Source organism: Coregonus lavaretus, assembly GCF_964263955.1.
Source record: "Coregonus lavaretus genome assembly, chromosome: 22".
Classification (NCBI taxonomy): domain Eukaryota; kingdom Metazoa; phylum Chordata; class Actinopteri; order Salmoniformes; family Salmonidae; genus Coregonus; species Coregonus lavaretus.
The window spans coordinates 25324071-25348493 of NC_140009.1; the positions used below are offsets into that span (position 1 = coordinate 25324071).

At 42.0% G+C, this 24423-nt stretch overlaps 2 protein-coding genes across 4 annotated transcripts in view; one reads left to right on the forward strand and one right to left on the reverse strand.

Moving 5' to 3' along the window:
* The window catches only part of LOC311149421 (signal peptide, CUB and EGF-like domain-containing protein 3), a 97330-nt gene extending 91948 nt beyond the window's left edge, over positions 1–5382 (forward strand). For both annotated transcript variants that reach the window (XM_084186612.1, XM_084186613.1), the window contains exons 22-23: positions 72–151; positions 296–5382. In XM_084186612.1, coding sequence (XP_084042738.1) covers positions 72–151; positions 296–448 — 233 coding nt within the window. In that variant the 3' untranslated portion in view covers positions 449–5382. The remainder of the gene's footprint in view (positions 1–71; positions 152–295) is intronic.
* Positions 5383–5938: 556 nt separating this feature from the next.
* Positions 5939–23979, reverse strand: LOC311149422 (specifically androgen-regulated gene protein-like). 2 transcript variants are annotated; one of them, XM_084186614.1, is made up of 4 exons: positions 23813–23979; positions 11657–11838; positions 9324–9501; positions 5939–9147 (listed from the first exon to the last, which is right to left on the reverse strand). In XM_084186614.1, the coding sequence occupies exons 2-4, from the start codon at positions 11759–11761 to the stop codon at positions 7388–7390; spliced, it is 2043 nt and encodes a 680-aa protein (XP_084042740.1). In that variant the 5' UTR covers positions 11762–11838; positions 23813–23979; the 3' UTR covers positions 5939–7387. The 2 variants fall into 2 exon arrangements, with proteins under 2 accessions (XP_084042740.1, XP_084042741.1); XM_084186615.1 differs by having other exon boundaries at positions 11678–11838; positions 23813–23977.
* Positions 23980–24423: the final 444 nt, after the last annotated feature.

The following is a 24423-nucleotide window of genomic DNA, read 5'->3' on the forward strand; positions in this document are numbered from 1 at the left end:
CAGAGTGGTTAAGTCCTCCGATTCTGAGATGTTTGGTGTTTAATGTATCATGTTTTTTTGTGTATTTACAGAGGATTATGAACAGCTTGTAGAGGACATTGTCAGGGATGGACGACTCTATGCCTCTGAAAACCATCAAGAAATCCTAAAGGTTAGTGCCTGTTGCTAAGATACGTACTACTGCATCCCTCCGTGGGTCATGTTCATGTTCAAGTCAGGTATTCTCTGAATAAATAATTGTATACTTGTCATATAATTGTTTAAGTGTGCTGTGTTGTTGTCTTCTTCCTATCAGGATAAAAAGCTGATTAAAACTCTCTTCGACGTGCTGGCCCACCCAAACAACTACTTCAAGTACACCACTCGGGAGTCCAACGAGATGCTGCCGCGCTCCTTCATACGCCTCATAAGCAGCAAAGTCTCCGGCTTCTTGCGACCATATAAGTAGTTGCCACACCAAACCCCGCCCCTAAAGCACCAGACCCCGCCCCCTCGTACAGGCCAAACACCGAACTCTCACAGGACTTTAAACAAGTTGACAAAATTACTATTTTTTCTTCTATTTTTTCAAACTGTAGGCTTTGACGACACACTTCACTATGCAGTCTCATATGTTGATCTTCTTCATCTGTTTGGTTTTAAGCCGTTTCATTTCCTCCAAAACCATACAGTCTCTGAAGTCAACCAACTTGAGTCAAAGTACAGTACAGGCTGTCTTGCTCATCTCTTCTTTCTGAATATTTATCACCACTACAATATGTTGGTGTCTTTCTTAGTTTTTTTGCTGTTGTCATTCATGTTTCTATTAGCATATATGACCTTGTATGTCATTTTCACAGCAATCCCCAATGAGAAGGATGTGTGCGTATTTCAGATGACGCATGTTAAGTCTGTGTTGACAAAATGGACAACGGTAGTGGCATTTATGTCAGACAAGAAGAAGGATGTTACAAGGGTAATATGTTTGTCACATTTGTTTAGAGCTGGAACGGAGTTATCGTAAATGTGCTTTAATAAATAGTATTTCACTTGAGTTCCAGCTTCAGCTCTATCCATGCCAGGACGAGTCTGTTTTGATAAATGTATAACCTTTTGTAGATCTATATCCTCCATGAACACTCCTCAAGGAGAAGGACCTGTCAGTTTCATGTCATAGTTACATTCCACAACATTCAAAGCCTTACTATATTTGAGCTCTTAGAGCAACTTCTTGTTAAGGTATTACTGTTAAAACAGTTATTCTATGTTTTTTTTCTTCTTTCCAGATTGTATAACTGTCTGTTCCCTACCTTCAGACATTTTCTGTTATTCTATATCCAAGTTAACTTAACAAAGCGCATACAATGTAGTTTATAATTTTTTCCAGAACGTGATGGACATTTTGGAAAATAAATAGAAAACTAGATTTGTGAAAGCCACAGGAGAGAGAGAGAGAAATATCTCTATGTCTCTGTGGACCATGACTGGTGAGGGAGAGACAGAGAGACGTTTTAATTAAGGGACACGCCTCTGTGATACAGACAATGTCTTTGTTGGACACGACTCTGTGAGAGAGAGACAGAGAAATGTCTTTGTTGGACACGACTCTGTGAGAGAGAGACAGAGAAATGTCTTTGAGGGACATACGTTTGCTGCTTCTTTTAAAAAGGTCACTTTAATTATTCAATCTCAAGTTCTCTTTCTGGTGTTTTCTGACCTCGCATCACACTAATAGTCCATTGCTTTAATACAGGGGTGTCAAACTCATTTTGCTCCGGGGGCCGCATTCGGTCTTCAACAAGGTCCGGAGGGCCGCACTGAATTGTTTAAATATTTTCTTGCTGTCAAACATTTCAAAATATTGTCCTCTATCGATCGTTTTGGGAATTTTCAATGCTCCCTGACTGTCTAGTGATTATTAGCGATCTGGACACAGTCAAGAAACTGTATGAATATAGGTCCATTATCATTTCTACACAGTTTCAATTTGGTTTTAGTCATTTTAACGTTTATGTTTTTATTGTTTTACTCAAACCACCCGCGGGCCGGATTGGACCTCCTCACAGGCTGTATGTTTGACACTCCTGCTTTAATATAAAATAAAGTTGAGAGAGATGCATCATAAATACAATTCTACCACCTGTCCTCATGTAAATTGATAGTCACATCACATTTGTCTCTTCATCCGTGGACTACCAACCAATTTTATTGAATTTGTCTTTCAATCTTGTAAATAATGAAAATAAATTAGATGAGGATTGAATCCTTTTAATCCTAATTAACTTGAGCAGGACCCCAAACTATTTTCCACCCATGTCCTCTTCACCCTCTCCCTAATCCAAGGACCCCAGCCAGCCCCCTTCCTTCCCAAACGCCCATGTCAGATTCTGTCCCAATAAGACCAGCTCTTCCAAAGACTGCCTGCACGGCAGGCCAAGTTATTATCTTGTGCACTAGATCTAGAGCCTGTCATCCTACCTTTGTTGTATAAGTGCAATGAATTAAGTCTCCATTGTGTTACTCCTCTCTCTGTGTCCAGAGAAATACTACAAAACAATGTTTAAATCTGCCAACACATATTGAGAACATATTATTGGATCTCCTAGGGTTGTGAATAAAGTTCAGCATCCCACTACAATAATGTTGAAATACCAATATAGTTGATCAATACAATAATATTGCAATTTAATTATTGCTAACAATTGCATTGTCAATGTAAAAGCTGATGACAATGATAACAAGTAATCCTAACACTCTCAAACCCTCGTTGAAGACAAATAAATATATTACTGCTCCTAAACATCATATGGATTTCCCTTGCAAACTCTGATGGTTAGTTGTTTTTCAGGGTTTTTTTTGTATATAAAAGAGAAATTAAACAGTGTAAACAGTAAAAGCTACTGTACATGACCTTTAGATAGTTGTAAGCACATGTGCTTATGGATAAGGGAAAGGGATTTTGACCACATTGCTAAATTGTAAGACAAGGGTGGCCTAGCTTTGCAAACCTCATACGAGGAACTGTTTAATACACGTCACACATAATGCCATTATCTGTATCCCTTTGAATGTTTCCAAAAAAAGCCTAGCTACATTTATGGTTTTCTTAAGTTGCCATTAGTATTTATATCATCCTGTTTGCTTTTTAATTTCAGCATTTCGATGTCAATAGCAACAGTCCATAGCGCTCACTGCTCCCACATACCCCAACACACCATTCCCTCTCTCCTTCATCATCCTCCCTCTGTCCCTGCAACCTGAACACATCATATGTTTCTGTTTTGTAGTTTTTTTAAAAACATGCGTTTGCTATGATGTATCATAGAGTTGATAATGGTATTTGCACTTGAAAATTGTTATTGCTCATGTAAAAATGTCTGGATTTTGTATTGTCTTTTTAAATGAATGGAATTGGTGTTCTTACATTTCTTGTAGCTCTCGTTTGTTCTTTAAAATGCTCGTCCACTATGTTCAACCCATAAAGATGAAGATGCACACATACATGTAACTTTATCAACAGTTAAAAAAAAAGTAAAAAAAATAAGTGTATGTACAGAGGTGAAATGAAAACACTTATCAAAATAAACATACTGTAATTGAGTTTAATTTCAAATATTATTTGATGTCTTAAGGTAGTCCTTTTCTTTAAAGATGTGTATGAGACTGAGGACATCTCAGTCAATAACCATTTCTTAAAATCAACCAATAAGGGGTGTGTCAGGTAGTATTTTGTGTACTGGGTTAGGGTACTGGTCTTTCTGACTGACCCTTGAAACTGGGACAAGAAAATCCTTCTAGCATCAATTTAATCCAAAATTGTACTGAGATTGTATCCAGTGCTGTAGAATTTAATTTATGGCTGGATCCACTACGTATCGCGGAAGATCTGATTTAAAATGTAAAGGTAATTTCCGATTGAGCCGACATATGCAATGTTTACTGTGAATGCAGTCTCTGCGAACATTGCCTTAAAATTTCTATCGAGCTATAACGTGGATCTTCCGTGATACAGTGGCGAAAAAAAGTATTTAGTCAGCCACCAATTGTGCAAGTTCTCCCACTTAAAAAGATGAGAGAGGCCTGTAATTTTCATCATAGGTACACATCAACTATGACAGACAAATTGAGAAGAAAAAAAAATCCAGAAAATCACATTGTAGGATTTTTAATGAATTTATTTGCAAATTATGGTGGAAAATAAGTATTTGGTCACCTACAAACAAGCAAGATTTCTGGCTCTCACAGACCTGTAACTTCTTCTTTAAGAGGCTCCTCTGTCCTCCACTCGTTACCTGTATTAATGGCACCTGTTTGAACTTGTTATCAGTATAAAAGACACCTGTCCACAACCTCAAACAGTCACACTCCAAACTCCACTATGGCCAAGACCAAAGAGCTGTCAAAGGACACCAGAAACAAAATTGTAGACCTGCACCAGGCTGGGAAGACTGAATCTGCAATAGGTAAGCAGCTTGGTTTGAAGAAATTAACTGTGGGAGCAATTATTAGGAAATGGAAGACATACAAGATCACTGATAATCTCCCTCGATCTGGGGCTCCATGCAAGATCTCAACCCGTGGGGTCAAAATGATCACAAGAACGGTGAGCAAAAATCCCAGAACCACACGGGGGGACCTAGTGAATGACCTGCAGAGAGCTGGGACCAAAGTAACAAAGCCTACCATCAGTAACACACTACGCCGCCAGGGACTCAAATCCTGCAGTGCCAGACGTGTCCCCCTGCTTAAGCCAGTACATGTCCAGGCCCATCTGAAGTTTGCTAGAGTGCATTTGGATGATCCAGAAGAGGATTGGGAGAATGTCATATGGTCAGATGAAACCAAAATAGAACTTTTTGGTAAAAACTCAACTCGTCGTGTTTGGAGGACAAAGAATGCTGAGTTGCATCCAAAGAACACCATACCTACTGTGAAGCATGGGGGTGGAAACATCATGCTTTGGGGCTGTTTTTCTGCAAAGGGACCAGGACGACTGATCCGTGTAAAGGAAAGAATGAATGGGGCCATGTATCGTGAGATTGAGTGAAAACCTCCTTCCATCAGCAAGGGCATTGAAGATGAAACGTGGCTGGGTCTTTCAGCATGACAATGATCCCAAACACACCGCCCGGGCAACGAAGGAGTGGCTTCGTAAGAAGCATTTCAAGGTCCTGGAGTGGCCTAGCCAGTCTCCTGATCTCAACCCCATAGAAAATCTTTGGAGGGAGTTGAAAGTCTGTGTTGCCCAGCGACAGCCCCAAAACATCACTGCTCTAGAGGAGATCTGCATGGAGGAATGGGCCAAAATACCAGCAACAGTGGGTGAAAACCTTGTGAAGACTTACAGAAAACGTTTGACCTGTGTCATTGCCAACAAAGGGTATATAACAAAGTATTGAGAAACTTTTGTTATTGACCAAATACTTATTTTCCACCATAATTTGCAAATATGTTCATTAAAAATCCTACAATGTGATTTTCTGGATTTTTTTTTCTCATTTTGTCTGTCATAGTTGACGTGTACCTATGATGAAAATTACAGGCCTCTCTCATCTTTTTAAGTGGGAGAACTTGCACAATTGGTGGCTGACTAAATACTTTTTTTCCCCACTGTACTTCTGTGATACAGATTGAATCCAGCCCTAATACACATTGTCAAAATGCTACGGTGAGCAGCTATATTTAGTACCCCTTAATAACAAGGGTGTGTAAACCATGTTTAAAATTTGAATCACAAATCTTTCTAAATGATAAACCATTGAATCAAGTCATACAGAGCTTGAACAATAATAGATGGAATAGAAAGGTTGTTGCAGCACAGAAAGGTTGATATGAGTTAATGAAAGGTTCCTCCAGTTTTGTGTCACATCCATTGGACCAACCATTTCATATTATATAGCACTATACCATACTCATCACGTTAAAAGTGTTGTATAAATTTAAGAGTTCATATGAAGATAGTTTCAAGGTTTATTCTCTATTTACAAACCAAACCATTGACATGGTTTAGAAAGTCCTGCCACGGGTAACACTTAATGAACCACTTCTGATTCAGAGGTGTTGGGTTAAATGCGGAAGACATTTGAATGCCTTTAGTTGTGCAACTGACTAGGCATTCCCTTTCCCTTGTCTTTCAATTCTAAATGCTATGCTAACAGTTTGAGTGTGATGGCCCTGTGTAGCTCAGTTGGTAGAGCATGGCGTTTGCAACGCCAGGGTTGTGGGTTCGATTCCCACGGGGGGCCAGTATGAAAAATGTATGTACTCACTAACTGTAAGTCGCTCTGGATAAGTGTGTCTGCTAAAATGACTAAAATGTAAAAAATGAATTTTGACAGACAATGAATAGTAACTACATGAACTGATACAATCTTAGAACCATCAGGAACTCGCTCTCTCAACTAGAAAAACAGTATTTCAATCATCTCTCATGCTTACCACTGACAGACCAATATTGGACATTGTGGCTGCTGCTCAGCAACCAGTTTGTATGGGTTGTGATGTGCGTCACACCTAAAACCATGTTTCAGATTCCTATCACTGACTGGCCACTGACTGACTGAAGCTTCTATCTACGTACTGTACTATAGGCTATGTAGTAGTGAATTTTTCTACCTTTTAATTTGGTTCCATGAAAACTGCCAATCACTACATCAAACAAATTATTTTGACACATTGAATTGAGTCAGAGAGTCAAATTGCATATCAGCAGCAACATTTCTTTACTGGTTGCCATGGTCCTCCAAAAAACAATAACTTTAAGGTGAGGTTAGAGGAATTTTAGGAAGTTAAAACAATGGTATTCTTGTCAAAGGTTACGTGAAAGGAGAAGTTATAAAGGCACATCCCTAACTGTAACAATACCATCAGGTGTATTCGCCATTTGAGAAAACAGATTGTGTATTGGTCTGCCATACAATTTTATAACACACAAACATCCCTACATGGAGTTTATATTATTTTATTTAGAAAATTACTGAATATGTCAAATGAGGTTCACAAACAGCCTTTCATTTACCTACTGTACTGCATACTGTAGTTAGTGTAGTATCTCATAGTAGTATGATACTGTAATCATGATATTCATTAAAAGGCAGTCTTGGGGGTACATACAGCATTTCTATGCAGTAAGAAGGCAAAAAGACACTCCCCTCTATAAATATACACTATAGCTGTCTGTAGAGCCAAGCAATCCTCCATCAATCAAATAGTGCTCCTTGCATATTGCTTCAAAGAAGGCATTTTTATGGGGAGAATAATCTTCCCATAAATGTAAGTGTCCCAGTGACCAAATACTAGAGGAGGGCTTAGTTGTACGGAATCCATATTAAGAACATTCCTCCTCCTCAGAACTCACCCCTCATATGGATTCCGTAATGGTGCAGTTCCATTGCCCCTCTTCGTGCCCTCAGTCCCTCAGCAGTCCTAGCTTCTTCAGGGCCTCCCGTCGGGCCTCTCCACTCTTGCTTTTGGGGCAGATGAGCACACTGATGCCATGGGAGCAGGGCAGCTTGTTCTGGGACCCCCCATGACCTGGCTGGGGGTGGGAGGCCTCACCCTGAACATTCACAAAGTCTTTCCCAGTTCCTAGGGAGGCGGGGCGGGGTCTAGAGTTGCGCAGGTCGCCAGGGAACAGTGGGACATTGGGACCTCGGTTAGCCCTGAGGGAGGCATTGCTGGCCATGTAGCTGCTCAGGCCCATGCCAGAGCGCTCCAGAGTGGCTGATATAACCCTTATGGGAGGGGGAATATGCTTGGGTGGTGAAGGAAGTGTAGCAGGTGAGGGCAGAGGTTTGGCATTGTCACTGAATTGGGCTGGGACTGGGGCTGGGGTAGTGGCTGGGACGGGGACTGGGGCTGGGATTGGGGTAGTGGGAGGGGCTGGGGTAGTCGCTGAAACTGGGGCTGGGACTAGGGCTGGGGTTAGTGCTGGGGCAGGGACTGGGGTAAAGGTGATGGCAGGGACTGGGGTAAGGGTGATGGCTGGGACTGGAGCTGGGGTAAGGATTTGGGCTGAGGCTTTGGTCTGGGTGGCAACCAGGCTGCGAGGAGAAGGAGGGGGTGCACATGACTTCTGGGATTTGGATGAAACTACAGGGCCTGAGTCTCCATCCTCAGTCTTCAGGAGCCCGAGCTTCCGTAGGGCCTCCAAGCGCACCTTATGGGGGTCAATCATCGACCTGTCAATGGGCGAGGGCAGAGAGGGGCCTGGGTGACTGTCTAACTTGTGGAACTTCAGTATGATGTTGTAGGGAAGCCTCTTGGGCTTAGGGGCCACAGCGGGCCGGCTCTTTGGTTCCAGGGCCTCAGTAATGGGGGTGGGTAGGACATCTGAGGGGGAGAGTGGTGCTTGGGTACTGACAGGCAGATCAACATGGGGTTTAGAAGGTGGTGCCTCTTGGGTTCCAGGTGAGGCTGGTGCAGCTCTCTTCATGGAGACCTGCCTGCGTAGCTGCTCCAGCTCACTGTAGGTCAGAGGACCTCTGAGTTCTGCAGGCACTGGAGGATCACTCTCTTCCTCTAGCTCAACATCCCTGAAGTCTGAGGGAGGGGGAATCAGCTTCAGATCCAGCTCAGAGGGAACCTTAATGTTGCACTTCGCAGGCTTGCTGTCTACAGAGACTCCTTTGGGCATGTTGTCCACAGAATCATCTTTGGGTAAATCTGAGGTGGCTGAGGAAGGAGTTGTTTCCGATCCAGAGACTTGAAAATTAACGGCATACTCAAAAGCTTTGGGGTCTGTAGCTAACTCTGGGGTTTTAGACTCAGTGGACAGCACCGGAACTTTTGTGATAGTGGCCAACCCAGGAGTTTTGATGTCAGAAGTCAACTCTGAGGTCTTGGGCACAGTTGCTTTCTTTGGAGCTTTAGGGTCTGTGACTACCTCTGGGACTGTGGGTTCAGTGATTACCTTTGGGGGTTTTAGATCAGTGACTGCCCCTGCGGTACTGGGCTGGGTTGCTACTACTGGGGCTTTGGGCTCAATTGCTGCAGTTGGGACACTGGGCTGTGTGGCTTCCCCTGGAGCCTTGGGATGGGTGGTTGCCCCTGTGGCTTTGATCTGGATACTGGCAAGGCCATATGCCAGTAGAAGTGGTGTAGGCACTCTGCAGTTCAGAAAGGACTTCTGATCTCTTCCTGAGTCATCATGCTGGAGTTTTGACACATCTAGAAGACACGCAGAAACAGCAGGAATTATTTTACTATAAAATTCTCACAGGTTGCTAAGCTTGGCTCGCACAATCCTGACCCAAAACCTGGACACATTAGTTAGTCTCCTGCATGGGAAAATCCTGATAAAACAACTGCATAGACGTGAACAAACTATTTTTAGTCGTACTCACCCTCCAGTCTAGTCTGTGCCATAGAGAGGTGGCCATGTTTGGCTGCCAGGCTGCTGGGGTCTGGCTCATCATTGGACAGGCCACTGTCCTCCTCCATCTCCAGAGACTCAATGGTGGACTCCAGAAACATGAGGCACGCCCGCTCCTCAATAGAGAGGTGCTCCAGACTGTCATCACTCTACCTCACACACACGCACACCCACACACAAACACAAACACAAAGACGACAAAAAGAAGAAACCCGTAAACATAGACAACCTGGAACTGTAGAGAACAAACAGATTCAGAATAAAATAACAATGCAATTAATTGCTACCCTTTAATCAAGATTACATAACTACTGTATGTAGAACTGTATGACAGCCCAGCTAGCACATAATGTTCTGAGAACCATATGTGGTTGTCCTATGGTTATTTTGTATACAACCTTCCCACAACTTCTGGGAATGGTGCAGGACAGTTGCTTGGCTTTGGAACATTCTCAGCACATTTAAGGAACTTGACAAAAAAAAAGATATATATTCTTGGTATTTCATTACTTTAACAGAACGTTTCCTAAAAGTTAGAACATGGTTACATTTAATTTGAATTTTGGTAATGTTCTAGGAACGTTCTCTAACTGGTTTGACGTTGAGAATGTTCTCAAATAGTTTAGAGAATGTTAAGAAACAATGTTCTTCTGTGGGAATTTCAGTTCTTCAGCATAATGTTTCCTACAGGTTTCCTCATGGTTCTATTTAAAGTAATGTTCTCAAATTGTTCCAAGAAGGTTAAGAAACAATGTTTTTCTGTGAGAATTTCAGTCCTTCAGAATAACATTTCCTACAGGTTTCCTCATGGTTCTATTTAAAGTAATGTTCTCAAATTGTTCCGAGAACGTTAAGAAAACATTCCATAAAAACCACAAGAAAACTTTGGTAATGTTCAGAGAACGTTCTAAGAATGTTATTTTAAAACATTTACATTCCGTTCTCAGCATCAACAAAACTCTCTCTATCCTCAATCATGTTAAGTGTGTTCAGGTGTGTTGGCCATGCCCCCTAATTGGCAACTCCTGATCTTAATGAGTGCTTATATGGGGTGTGTTTGAATAGACTAAAATTAACAGCTTTGTATGCGTAAAAAAACATGGCATGCTAGCGCCATCCTGGTGGCGCAGTGGATTAATTCCATGGATAGAGAACAGAAGATTATAGGTTTGAATCTCACTGATGCCGTGTCACAATAAAAAAGACATGATTAATGCCTAAGGAAATGAATTTCCATCTGTGCTTGAAGTTCAAAAAAGTTAACCCAAAATAAGTTAGCAGTGTTATTAAAACATTCAGTGAAAGTTTTAAGGAAGTTATTAAAAAACCTCCAAATAACCTATCATTTCTGTTCTCAGAGCATTAATAAAACCTCCCAGGAACACTTTCAAGGAACCAGAGGAAAATGTTCTCAGATCCTCCCTGCAACCTAAAAATAAACATTCCCAGAACAGGCGAAATGTTCACTTCTGTTCTCAGAATGTTTAAAAAACAATCAGTTTTACCAGTCAGGAAACGTATGGCTTTGTTCCCACAACCAATGTGAAACCAAAAATATACGTTCCCACAACTTCCAAGGAACCAAATGTGCTAGCTGGGAGGTATGTCTGTGTACAATATATCCTTGTATAAAGTTAGGTGAGGCCTTCAAACTCTTTTGGCTTGGTTTTCAGTTCTTAATAGTCAGTCTATGTGTTGCTTTCAGCTAGGCTGAACAGCACATTGAGGCCCAGTGAGACTGTAGACACAGAGCGGATCAAAGTTACGTTTACCTTTCACACAGCAGGGATGGAATTAGAAATTACCTCAGCACTCCTCCCGGCTAGCTTTTAGCTTTCATCCTATACTGCACTGCCAGAGGAATGTATTGCAGTGGATTTTAGTGAGGGGCCTCTGAACAGCTCTGAAATGAACAGACTGGGTCCTCAAAGCAGTCGCTCTCTCTAATGTCTCTCTCATTCTGTGGAACCCCTCAAAGGCCCCTCTCTGAACAAACATCTGAATCTCTCACCCACAACATGAACAAGCCCTGGAGCCCACTGACTTAGCATTGGGAGACAGTGGTACTACTGTATATAAACATATCAATTTATAGTCAATACATCCATTCCAAGACGGGAGCGAGAAAGGCGCTCTTTCAATTTTTGACACATTGCCTCTAGCTAGATCAATTCCAAAATGTTTACCACAAAGGCAGCAGTGCAGCACATAAACAAAATAAACAATAAACTGGTGAAATCAGGGTCTCAGCTATTCTCCTGGTTAGTGGTTAAGGGTAAAGGGGGAAATAGCTTCTGCACGCACAAAGCCAGAGTTCATGCTGACCACACTGTCATAGCTCCCAGCGCTGTCCATATTGATCAGTGATTCCATGGCAACGCCACCCGGCCACGTGTCACTCTTCGGCATGGCACAGGGACAGCGGGAGGGGCCAGGGCTTCAGGGGGCCTCTGCTAATTGGCTGGAAGTCACAGATGGGGAAGTAACTGGGGGAAAAAAGGAAGGAAATAAATGTTAACACTTGAGGCAAAAATCATCATGATGATCCATTCTGCAGAGCTTCCCTTGTGTAAATTGTGGCATTTCTCTATTACAGCCTATGTGGTTAAAGATTAGGAAATGTTACATACTCATGCTATTGCTTTTAAGCCTTTTTTAGCAGTGACAAAGTTTGATCAGTGATATCATGGTAGAGTTCCACAACACACAGCCATCCTCAACGGCAGCAAGACAAAGGAGCTGATCGTGGACTACAGGAAACAGAGGGCCGAGCACGCCCCCATCTACATCGACGGGGCTGTAGTGGAGCGGGTTGAGAGCTAAAGTTCCTCGGTGTACACATCACTAAGGAATTATCATGGTCCACACACACCAACACAGTTGTGAAGAAGGCACGACAACGCCTCTTCCCTCAGATCCTCAAAAAGTTCTACAGCTGCACCATTGAAAGCATCTTGACTGGCTGCATCACCACTTGGTATGGCAACTGGTTGTCATCCAACCGCAAGGTGCTACAGAGGGTAGTGCGTACGACCTGTGCTTCTTCATCTGCATTACTTGCTGTTTGGGGTGTTAGGCTGGGTTTCTGTATAGCACTTTGGGACATCTGCTGATGTAAAAAGGGTTTATAAATACATTTGATTGATTGATTGATTGATTGAGTACATCACTGGGGCCGAGCTCCCTGCAATCCAGGACCTCTATATCATGCGGTGTCATAGGAAGGCCCAAAAAATTGTCAAAAGTCATCTAAGTCATAGACTGTTCCCTCTGCTACAGCACGGCAAGCGGTACCGATGCACCAAGTCGGGAATCAACAGGACCCTGAACAGCTTCTATAAGACTGCTAAATAGCCATAAGACTGCTAAATAGTTAACCAAATAGCTACCCGGACTACCTGCATTGACCCCTCTTTGTACCAACTCTTTTGACTCATCACATATGCTGCTGCTACCGCTTATTATCTACCTCAATTACCTTGTACCCCTGCACATCAACTCGGTACTGGTACTCCGTATATATAGCCAAGTTATCGTTACTCATTGTGTATTTATTCCTTGTGATTGTGTTATCTTTCTACTATTTTTCTCTCTGCATTGTTGGGAAGAGCCCATAAGTAAGCATTTCACTGTTAATCTACATCTGTTGTTTACGAACCATGTGACAAATCAAATTTGATATCTCTAATACAGTACTGTATATCTGTGTACAGGAGTGACAATAGTATGCCAAACAACAGCTTACAGGCAGGATTATTACATCACCAACACTGTCTCTCTATTTAGCATCTATGTGCCCTTATCCAATAGAGGGATACACGGACAAAGCCCTGGCCAAAGCTCAAGCAGTGAGAAAAGGAAAGACTATTATTAGCCTTTGATTCACATTCGGAAAGTATTCAGACCCCTTGACTTTTTCCACATTTGTTTCATTACAGCCTTATTCTAAAATGGATTAAGTAATTTTTTCCCCTCATCAATCTACACACAATACCCCATAATGACAAAGCAAAAACAGGTTTTTAGAATTGTTTGCAAATTTATTAAAAATCAAAAACAGTAATACCTTATTTACATAAGTATTCAGACCCTTTGCTATGAGACTCAGAATTGAGCTTAGGTGCATCCTGTTTCCATTAATCATCCTTGAGATGTTTCTACAACTTGATTGGAGTCCACCTGTGGGAAATTCAATTGATTGGACATGATTTGGAAAGGCACACACCTGTCTATATAAGGTCCCACAGTTGACAGTGCATTCCAGAGCAAAAACCAAGCCATGAGGTCGAAGGAATTGTCCGCAGAGCTCCGGGACTGGATTGTGTCGAGGCACAGATCATGGAATGGGTACCAAAAAAATTATGCAACATTGAAGGTCCCCAAGAACACAGCGGCCTCCATCATTCTATAATGGAAGAAGTTTGGAACCACCAAGACTCTTCCTAGAGCTGGCCGCCCGGGCCAAACTAAGCAATCGGGGGAGAAGGGCCTTGGTCAAGGAGGTGACCAAGAACCCGATGGCCACTCTGACAAGAGGTCCAGAGTTCCTCTGTGAAGATGGGAGAACCTTCCAGAAGGACAACCATCTCTGCAGCATTCCACCAATCACCCCTTTATGGTAGAGTGGCCAGACAAAAGCCACTCCTCAGTAAAAGGCACAACAGCCCGCTTGGAGTTAGCCAAAAGGCACCTAAAGGACTCTCAGACCATGAGAAACAAGATTCTCTGGTCTGATGAAACCAAGATTGAACTCTTTGGCCTGAATGCCAAGCGTCACGTCTGGAGGAAACCTGGCACGATCCCTACGGTGAAGCATGGTGGTGGCACCATCATGCTGTGGGGATGTTTTCAGTGGCAGGGACTGGGAGACTAGTCAGGATCTAGGGAAAGATGAACGGAGCAAAGTACAGAGAGATCCTTGATGAAAACCTGCTCCAGAGCGCTCAGGACCTCAGACTGGGGCGAAGGTTCACCTTTCAACAGGACAACGACCCTAAGCACACAGCCAAGACAAGGCAGGAGTGGCTTCGGGACAAGTCTCTGAATGTCCTTGAGTGGCCCAGCCAGAGCCCGGACTTAAACCCGATCAAACATCTCTAGAGAGACCTGAAAATAGCTGTGAAGCGACGCTCCCCATCCATCCTGACAGAGCTTGAGAGGATCTGCAGAGAAGAAAGGGAGAAACTCCCCGAATACAGGTGTGCCAAGCTTGTAGCGTCATACCTAAGAAGACTTGAGGCTGTAATCGCTGCCAAAGGTGTTTCAACAAAGTACTAAGTAAAGGGTCTGAATACTTATGTAAATGTTTTCAGTTTTTAATTTTTTATACATTTGCAAAAAATTCTAAAAACCTGTTTTTGCTTTGTCATTACGGGGTATTGTGTGTAGACTGATGAGGGGAAAAAAATATTTAATCCATTTTAGAATAAGGCTGTAACATAACAACATTTGGAAAAAGTCAAGGGACCTGAATACTTTCCGAATGCACTGTATATCTTTAAACTGTAAAGGAGCGTCCGGCATATGGCGTGGTCTTGTTGTGGGCTTAAGCTCCACATGGAGCAAAGACGAGTAAGATCTTTAAACGCACAAGATTCTTAGTCGGGCTAAGCTCCTTCTAAACCTTATCAAGTAGCACTGTGTGAACCCCATCACTCCATGCCAAGCCAGGCCACCAACAACCTGTTGACATCCAGGATATACTGTAGCCAAAATACTGTAGATGTACTAGTGTTGACAAAATATGCATGCAGGTTTTTTTATAGCAATTTCATTAGAACATAAAATATCTAATTACATTTGACCATCAGTTACTATTCAGATTGTTTTCATTCATTTTGCCCAGACATAGAGCTAATGGCCTATACTGTTGCTCAACTCTTTCAGGTGTGTAAGTGGCAATATAACTGTGTTTTATTGACTTCTATCATGAGACCATTTGATTACACATACAGAAGCAGAGAGGAACAGTAATGATAGTGAATTTCCATTGAAGTCTACAGTGCGTTATTTCCACCCAAACCCTGAAGATCCGTCAACAGGCCACACAATGCTGCTGAATTACCTTGGGGTTTGGGTTGGGACAATTATTACATAATATATTAATTACACTAATATTAAGCTATTGCCAAATATATCCTGGCGCTCTGTACAGAATATCACCCCACCCAATGAAACAACGGCAGCTTAAGAAACATGTGGGTCAATATAGGCCACACAGTACGGTGTTGTCAACAACAGATAGTGGGCTTTCTAGTTGGTTCACACAGCATCTCAGGGCTCCCTTGCAGTTAGTCTAGTGGCTGATAATTAGGCCTTCTGCCTGCCCCTCCCGTGAGGACATAATAGTATGAGCAACAGAGTGAAAGAGAATGTCCCAGCACCTCCCTGACCCAGCCTACACACCTACAGGGCGGTAGTGGGAGAGACAGCAGCCTATACTCACTACACCCACCACAGACATTTAATACACCTAGGAATGTCACTTTGCCTACTTCCTTGAAAACATGGTTTGTCATTGAACTAAGCGCCCTGGCTGGCACCCTATGCTCTGATGTAAAGTACCAGTCATAAATTTGGACACACCTCCTCATTCAAGGGTTTGTCTTTATTTTTACATTGTAGAATAATAGTGAAGACATTAAAACTATGAAGTAACACATATGGAATCATGTAGTAACCAAAAAAGTGTTAAACAAATCAAAATATATTTTTTATTGGAGATTCTTCAAATAGCCACCCTTTGCCTTGATGAAAGCTTTGCACACTCTTGGCATTCTCTAAACCAGCTTCACCTGGAATGCTGAGCACTTGTTGGCTGTTTTCCCTTCACTCTGCCGTCCGACTCATCCCAAACCATCTCAATTGGGTTGAGGTCGGGGGATTGTGGAGGCCAGATCATTTGATTCAGCACTCCATCACTCTCCTTCTTGGTAAAATAGCCCTTACACAGCCTGGAGTCATTGTCCTGTTGAAAAACAAATGATAGTCCCACTAAGTCCAAACCAGAAGGGATGGCGTATTGCTGCAGAATGCTGTGGTAGCCATGCTGGTTAAGTGTGCCTTGAATTCTAAATAAATCACAGACAGTGTCACCAGCAAAGCACCCCCACACCATAACACCTCCTCCTCCATGCTTTACGGTGGGAACTACACATGCGGAGATCATCCGTTCACCCACACCGCGTCTTACAAAGACACGGCAGTTGCAACCAGAAATCTCCAATTTGGACTCCAGACCAAAGGACTAATTTCCACCAGTCTAATGTCCATTGCTCATGTTTCTTGGCCCAAGCAGGTCTCTTCTTCTTATTGGTGTCCTTTAGTAGTGGTTTCTTTAGAGCAATTCAACTATGAAGGCCTGATTCACACAGTCCCCTCTGAACAGTTGATGTTGAGATGTGTCTGTTACTTGAACTCTGTGAAGCATTTATTTGGGCTGCAATTTCTGAGGCTGGTAACTCTAATGAACTTATCCTCTGCAGCAAAGGTAACTATGGGTCTTCCATTCCTGTGGTGGTCCTCATGAGAGCCAGTTTCATCATAGCGCTTGATGGTTTTTGCGACTGCACTTGAATAAACGGCAACTCCTGGACAGTCTGTGGTGCAACGTGGCGTTGGTGGATGGAGCGAGACATGATGTCCCAGATGTGCTCAATTGGATTCAGGTCTGGGGAACGGGCGGGCCAGTCCATAGCATCAATGCCTTCCTCTTGCAGGAACTGCTGACACACTCCAGCCACATGCTTTAGTCCAGGTCTGGGAGGAGATCCCTCAGGAGACCATCCACCACCTCATCAGGAGCATGCCCAGGCGTTGTAGGGAGGTCATACAGGCACGTGGAGGCCACACACACTACTGAGCCTCATTTTGACTTGTTTTAAGGACATTACATCAAAGTTGGATCAGCCTGTAGTGTGGTTTTCCACTTTAATTTTGAGGGTGACTCCAAATCCAGACCTCCATGGGTTGATAAATTTGATTTCCATTGATAATTTTTGTGTGATTTTGTTGTCAGCACATTCAACTATGTAAAGAAAAAAGTATTTAATAAGATTATTTCATTCATTCAGATCTAGGATATGTTATTTTAGTGTTCCCTTTATTTTTTGAGCAGTGTAGTTAATGGTTTACAGTAAATAAACGTTCATAACAGACATTCACACCATGTTGTGCAACTCCCAACCTGCACAGAGAACATGCATGAATAAATAATCCATGAATATTCCTTGGTATTGTCACGATCGTTGAGGAACGGGTCAGACCAAGGTGCAGCGTGGTATGCGAACATGTTTATTAAACTGGATAAACACTCGACAAAACAACGTAACGTGACTTGACGTGAAGGTCCTATGGGCTATACAACAACCAGCCTACACGGAACAAGATCCCACAACTAAGGTAGGCAAACAGGCTACTTAAGTATGATCCCCAATCAGAGACAACGAGCGACAGCTGTCTCTGATTGGGAATCACACCCGGCCAAACATAGACACACAACCTAGAACTGAAACATAGAAATAGACTAACTTGAATGTAAACATAGAATATACAGTGGGGAAAAAAAGTATTTAGTCAGCCACCAATTGTGCAAGTTCTCCCACTTAAAAAGATGAGAGAGGCCTGTAATTTTCATCATAGGTACACGTCAACTATGACAGACAAAATGAGAAAAAAAATTCCAGAAAATCACATTGTAGGATTTTTAATGAACATATTTGCAAATTATGGTGGAAAATAAGTATTTGGTCAATAACAAAAGTTTCTCAATACTTTGTTATATACCCTTTGTTGGCAATGACACAGGTCAAACGTTTTCTGTAAGTCTTCACAAGGTTTTCACCCACTGTTGCTGGTATTTTGGCCCATTCCTCCATGCAGATCTCCTCTAGAGCAGTGATGTTTTGGGGCTGTCGCTGGGCAACACAGACTTTCAACTCCCTCCAAAGATTTTCTATGGGGTTGAGATCAGGAGACTGGCTAGGCCACTCCAGGACCTTGAAATGCTTCTTACGAAGCCACTCCTTCATTGCCCGGGCGGTGTGTTTGGGATCATTGTCATGCTGAAAGACCCAGCCACGTTTCATCTTCAATGCCCTTGCTGATGGAAGGAGGTTTTCACTCAAAATCTCACGATACATGGCCCCATTCATTCGTTCCTTTACACGGATCAGTCGTCCTGGTCCCTTTGCAGTAAAACAGCCCCAAAGCATGATGTTTCCACCCCCATACTTCACAGTAGGTATGGTGTTATTTGGATGCAACTCAGCATTCTTTGTCCTCCAAACACGACGAGTTGAGTTTTTACCAAAAAGTTATATTTTGGTTTCATCTGACCATATGACATTCTCCCAAACCTCTTCTGGATCATCCAAATGCACTCTAGCAAACTTCAGACAGGCCTGGACATGTACTGGCTTAAGCAGGCGGACACGTCTTGCACTGCAGGATTTGAGTCCCTGGCGGCGTAGTGTGTTACTGATGGTAGGCTTTGTTACTTTGGTCCCAGCTCTCTGCAGGTCATTCACTAGGTCCCCCCGTGTGGTTCTGGGATTTTTGCTCACCGTTCTTGTGATCATTTTGACCCTACGGGGTGAGATCTTGCGTGGAGCCCCAGATCGAGGGAGATTATCAGTGGTCTTGTATGTCTTCCATTTCCTAATAATTGCTCCCACAGTTGATTTCTTCAAACCAAGCTGCTTACCTATTGCAGATTCAGTCTTCCCAGCCTGGTGCAGGTCTACAATTTTGTTTCTGGTGTCCTTTGTCAGCTCTTTGGTCTTGGCCATAGTGGAGTTTGGAGTGTGACTGTTTGAGGTTGTGGACAGGTGTCTTTTATACTGATAACAAGTTCAAACAGATGCCATTAATACAGGTAACGAGTGGAGGACAGAGGAGCCTCTTAAAGAAGAAGTTACAGGTCTGTGAGAGCCAGAAATCTTGCTTGTTTGTAGGTGACCAAATACTTATTTTCCACCATAATTTGCAAATAAATTCATTAAAAATCCTACAATGTGATTTTCTGGATTTTTTTTTCTCAATTTGTCTTTCATAGTTGACATGTACCTATGATGAAAATTACAGGCCTCTCTCATCTTTTTAAGTGGGAGAACTTGCACAAATAGTGGCTGACTAAATACTTTTTTTCCCCACTGTATAACATAGAAACTCACGCCCTGACCAAACCAACTAAAGACAACAGGCCTCTCGCGGCCAGGGCGTGACAGGTATTGAGTCAGTTTGCACCTGCACAATTATAATGTCAATGTTGGGCCGGCTTCGGGAGTGGTTTTGTTGATTGGCAAACATTGAAATCTCAGGTATGCATTGGCACATATTACTAACCTATTGCTCACATTAGAGCACACCCTTTGGTTTGGCCACCATACCACATAACAGTGATTATGATGTTGAATTATGTGTCAATCATCTCTCATGGGAAAACCTTCCCACGGTACACCTGTCTGACTCTATTAACCAACATGTTGGAGCAAGTCGGACAATTTTTATCCCCAGAATGCAACACATTTGAAAGGCGGTGACCATCGAGATGAGCATGAGGCAAGAGTTTGTTATCAGACAGTCACACAGAGTATCTGCGCATGTGTCCGGGTGCACTTCACGCTGCTACAACGTGGTAGCTGGGTCCTTCCTACCATGCCTTTTCTGTCCCCAGGAAATATCACTTCTCATTTAGTGTAAAATGTGGATTCCAAAAGGCTTTAAATATAAGGTCAGGTGTCCTTTACCTTAAAAACACATAAATATGGATGTTGAAATGGAATGTTATACATTATGAACACTTTTCTTCAGTGGATGTAGGTGTTTTGCCATGTACCCGGATGTTAATCATCAACAACTTCACACTCCAATACCTTGACTTTGTTGTCCTTAAGCCATTTTGCCACAACTTTGGAAGTATGCTTGGGGTCATTGTCCATTTGGAAGACTGATTTGCGACCAAGCTTTAACTTCCTGACTGATGTCTTGAGATGTTGCTTCAATATATCCACATCATTTTCCTTCCTCATGATGCCATCTATTTTGTGAAGTGCACCAGTCTCTCCTGCAGTAAAGCACCCCCACAGCATGATGCTGCCACCCCAGTGCTTCACGGTTGGGATGGTGTTCTTCGGCTTGCAAGCCTTCCCCTTTTTCCTCCAAACATAACAATGGTCATTATGGCCAAACAGATCTATTTTTGTTTAATCAGACCAGAGGACATTTCTCCAAAAAGTACGATCTTTGTCCGCATGTGCAATTGCAAACCGTAGTCTGTCTTTTTTATGGCGGTTTTGGAGCAGTGGCTTCTTCCTTGCTGAGCGGCCTTTCAGGTTATGTCAATATAGGGCTCGTTTTACTGTGGATATAGATACTTTTGTACCTGTTTCCTCCAGCATCTTCACAAGGTCCTTTGCTGTTGTTCTGGGATTGATTTGCACTTTTTGCACCAAAGTACGTTCATCTCTAGGAGACAGAACGCGTCTCCTTCCTGAGCGGTATGGCGGCTGCGTGGTCCCATGGTGTTTATACTTGCATACTATTGTTTGTACAGATGAACGTGGTACCTTCAGGCATTTGGAAATTGCTCCCAAGGATGAACCAGACTTGTGGAGGTCTACAATTTTCTTTCCGAGGTCTTGGCTGATTTCTTTTGATTTTCCCATGATGTCAAGCAAATAGGCACTGAGTTTGAAGGTAGGCCTTGAAATACATCCACAGGTACACCTCCAATTGTCTCAAAGTATGTCAATTAGCCTATCAGAAGCTTCTAAAGCCATGACATCATTAACTGGAATTTTCCAAGCTGTTTAAAGGCACAGTCAACTTAGTGTATGTAAACTTCTGACCCACTGGAATTGTGATACAGTGAATTATAAGTGAAATAATCTGTCTGTAAACAATTGTTGGAAAAATTACTTGCCAAAACTATAGTTTGTTAACAAGAAATTTGTGGAGTGGTTCAAAAACAAGTTTTAATGACTCCAACCTAAGTGTATGTAAACTTCCGACTTCAACTGTATTTATAGTCCTAGTTAAATTCTCTCTCATTAATATGTTTTTTTTAAACTGATTATTGTATTTATGATGATTTTATATTAGATTTTCTGTGTGTCCCTGATATCACTTTCCATCGTTAGTTTGTTGTAATTCTCCATTTAAGAAAACAACCCAGTCCTACAATGACACCACATTCAGGAAGTGTCACCATTTCTTAGCTGGGAAAACAATGGTGCAAAGCTAAATATAAACACTCAGTTTTATCAATTTTTCCATGTTTCATGTTGTTAGTCTGCATGTCCCACTCATAATTGTCCACCCTGTTAGGCTAAACTATAGAGACATTTTACCAAATGTAAAAATGCTCAAATACACTACCAGTCAAAAGTTTGGACATACAGAAGGTATACAGAAGATAGCCCTATTTGGTAAAATACCAAGTCCCATATTGTGGCAAGAACAGCTCACAAAAGCAAAGAGAAACGACAGTCCATCATTACTTTAAGACATGAAGGTCAGTCAATACTGAACATTTCAAGAACTTTGAACGTTTCTTCAAGTGCAGTCGCAAAAACCATCAAACGCTATGATGAAACTGGCTCTCATGAGGACCGCCACAGGAATGGAAGACCCAGAGTTACCTCTGCTACAGAGGATAAGTTCATTAGAGTTACCAGCCTCAGATATTGCAGCCCAAATAAATGCTTCACAGAGTTCAAGTAACAGACACTTCTCAACATCAACTGTTCAGAGGGGACTGTGTGAATCAGGCCTTCATGGTCGAATTGCTGCAAAGAAACCACTACTAAAGGACACCAATAAGAAGAAGCGACCTGCTTGGGCCAAGAAACACAAGCAATGGACATTAGACCAGTGGAAATGGGTCCTTTGGTCTGGAGTCCAAATTTGAGATTTTTGGTTCAAACCACTGTGTCTTTGTGAGACGCGGTGTGGGTGAACAGATTATCTCCACATGTGTAGTTCCCACCGTAAAGCATGGAGGAGGAGGTGTTATGGTGTGGGGGTGCTTTGCTGGTGACACTGTCTGTGATTTATTTAGAATTCAAGGCACACTTAACCAGCATGGCTACCACAGCATTCTGCAGTGATACACCATCCCATCTGGTTTGGGCTTAGTGGGACTATCATTTGTTTTTCAACAGGACAATGACCCAACACACCTCCAGGCTGTGTAAGGGCTATTTTACCAAGAAGGAGAGTGATGGAGTGCTGCATCAGATGACCTGGCCTCCACAATCCCCCGACCTCAACCCAATTGAGATGGTTTGGGATGAGTCGGACGGCAGAGTGAAGGAAAAGCAGCCAACAAGTGCTCAGCATATGTGGGAACTCCTTCAAGACTGTTGGAAAAGCATTCCAGGTGAAGCTGGTTGAGAGGATGCCAAGAGTGTGCAAAGCTGTCATCAAGGCTAAGGGTGGCTATTTGAAGAATCTCAAAATATATATATATATTTTGATTTGTTTACCACTTTTTTGGTTACTACATGATTCTATATGTGTTATTTCATAGTTTTGATGTCTTCACTATTATTTTACAATGTAAAAAAATCATAAAAATAAACCATTGAATGAGTAGGTGTGTCCAAACTTTTGACTGGTACTGTACGTTTGATAGAGAAGTTAAAATCCTGTTCAAGTGTTCACCATTATGCTAGCTCAGTCTTGTTCACTCACAGAGCTATGGCTAATTTAGGCTCCAAATTTCCACCCTGTTAAGTTCCACCCTGTTAGGATTATGCAGGTTGGAAAATGCACCTAAAAAAATTTTAAGTGTCAGCTTGACCAATATATTTTAGTATATATATATATATATATGTTCTTTTTCTGAATGAATACAAAAAAAACATAACTTTTTTCCCCAAAAGCTATGAGGTCCAAAAGGAACCGCATGCATTATAGGAACCTACACTATGACCTGACCCATCACCTTATGCATTACTGACCCAAAGTGGCAAGGATGACATCCCTAAAAACACAAAACTGGCTCCTAGCCTCCCAGGCATAGGCTTTTCTGTCCCTAACACTAAAACTAAAACTATAAATATAAATGTTTTTATAAAATTTAACTAAATAAAAACTATTAAAGTGGGTCTGAAAACTAACTGAATTTCAAAATGAATAGAAATAAAAACGAACATAAAAACACAAAACTGTTATAACCTTGCCCCTGACAGCATGACAGCCATGTAAATTAAGCCTCTGTCCAAGGCTAACCTGTATCCAACACACATCCACAACGGACCAACAGTCAAACTTTGGTCATAATGATATAAAAACATCTGTTGAGTAAAATATTGTTTTCCTGTTCCATTACCAAGAATAGTGTAGCCTCATAGACTATGGATTATCTACACATCACATAGATTCAAACCTTGTGTCAATTCATGCGTAGAGCCTAAAGACTTAAAAGGAGAATGCAAGTATAAAAAATAAACGTACCTGAGAGCAGTAGAATATTACTATTCCCTTTTCACAAAGTTAATTTGCACTCAAAGAAACGTGGTATCTTCAAAATTATCCAAAGTCATTTAAATACAATTCCGGTTTTCTGTGCAACTATCCTATCTGCCTTGTTAAAGCAGTCTTGTTGAAGTTCAGGTGAGTGCGACAGGCTCACTTTGTCCGGCACCCTAATTCCTTTGTGTCCAATCAGCACATATCTCATCTACCGTGTCTTTGGTAGAGCCAATGGGATAGCCCATGTTTCAAGCAGGATAATGACACTGTATTACTGGGGTAATAATGGTAATACGGGTATTATAAATATTTTCTTATTAACTCTCAGTGAACCTGGATTCATACTTGCATATTATTACGCACAAATAATTTATTAGGCCTCATTGACATGTAGGCTAATGGTATGATATATTACATATGATACATTTATGATACATTTATTTGTATTGCACATATCTTAAGTGCAGTACAAAGTCGTTGGACTGTATGCAACACACATGAACTGCAATGGATTTGCAATTACATAACTCCAATTGTTGTCATTCCAAAAACAGCATGTACATTTTATCAACTCTTGCGATAACAGGTCTTTT

Coding starts and splice junctions, on each gene's coding strand:
- LOC311149422 (XM_084186614.1), bottom strand. CDS start 11,761: ATGCCGAAGAGTGACACGTGGCCGGGTGGCGTTGCCATGGAATCACTG. Junction 9,502..11,656: donor TCAGCATGAACTCTGGCTTT/GTGCGTGCAGAA, acceptor TGTGTGAGGTAG/AGTGATGACAGTCTGGAGCA. Junction 9,148..9,323: donor GGCACAGACTAGACTGGAGG/GTGAGTACGACT, acceptor CGTGTCTTCTAG/ATGTGTCAAAACTCCAGCAT.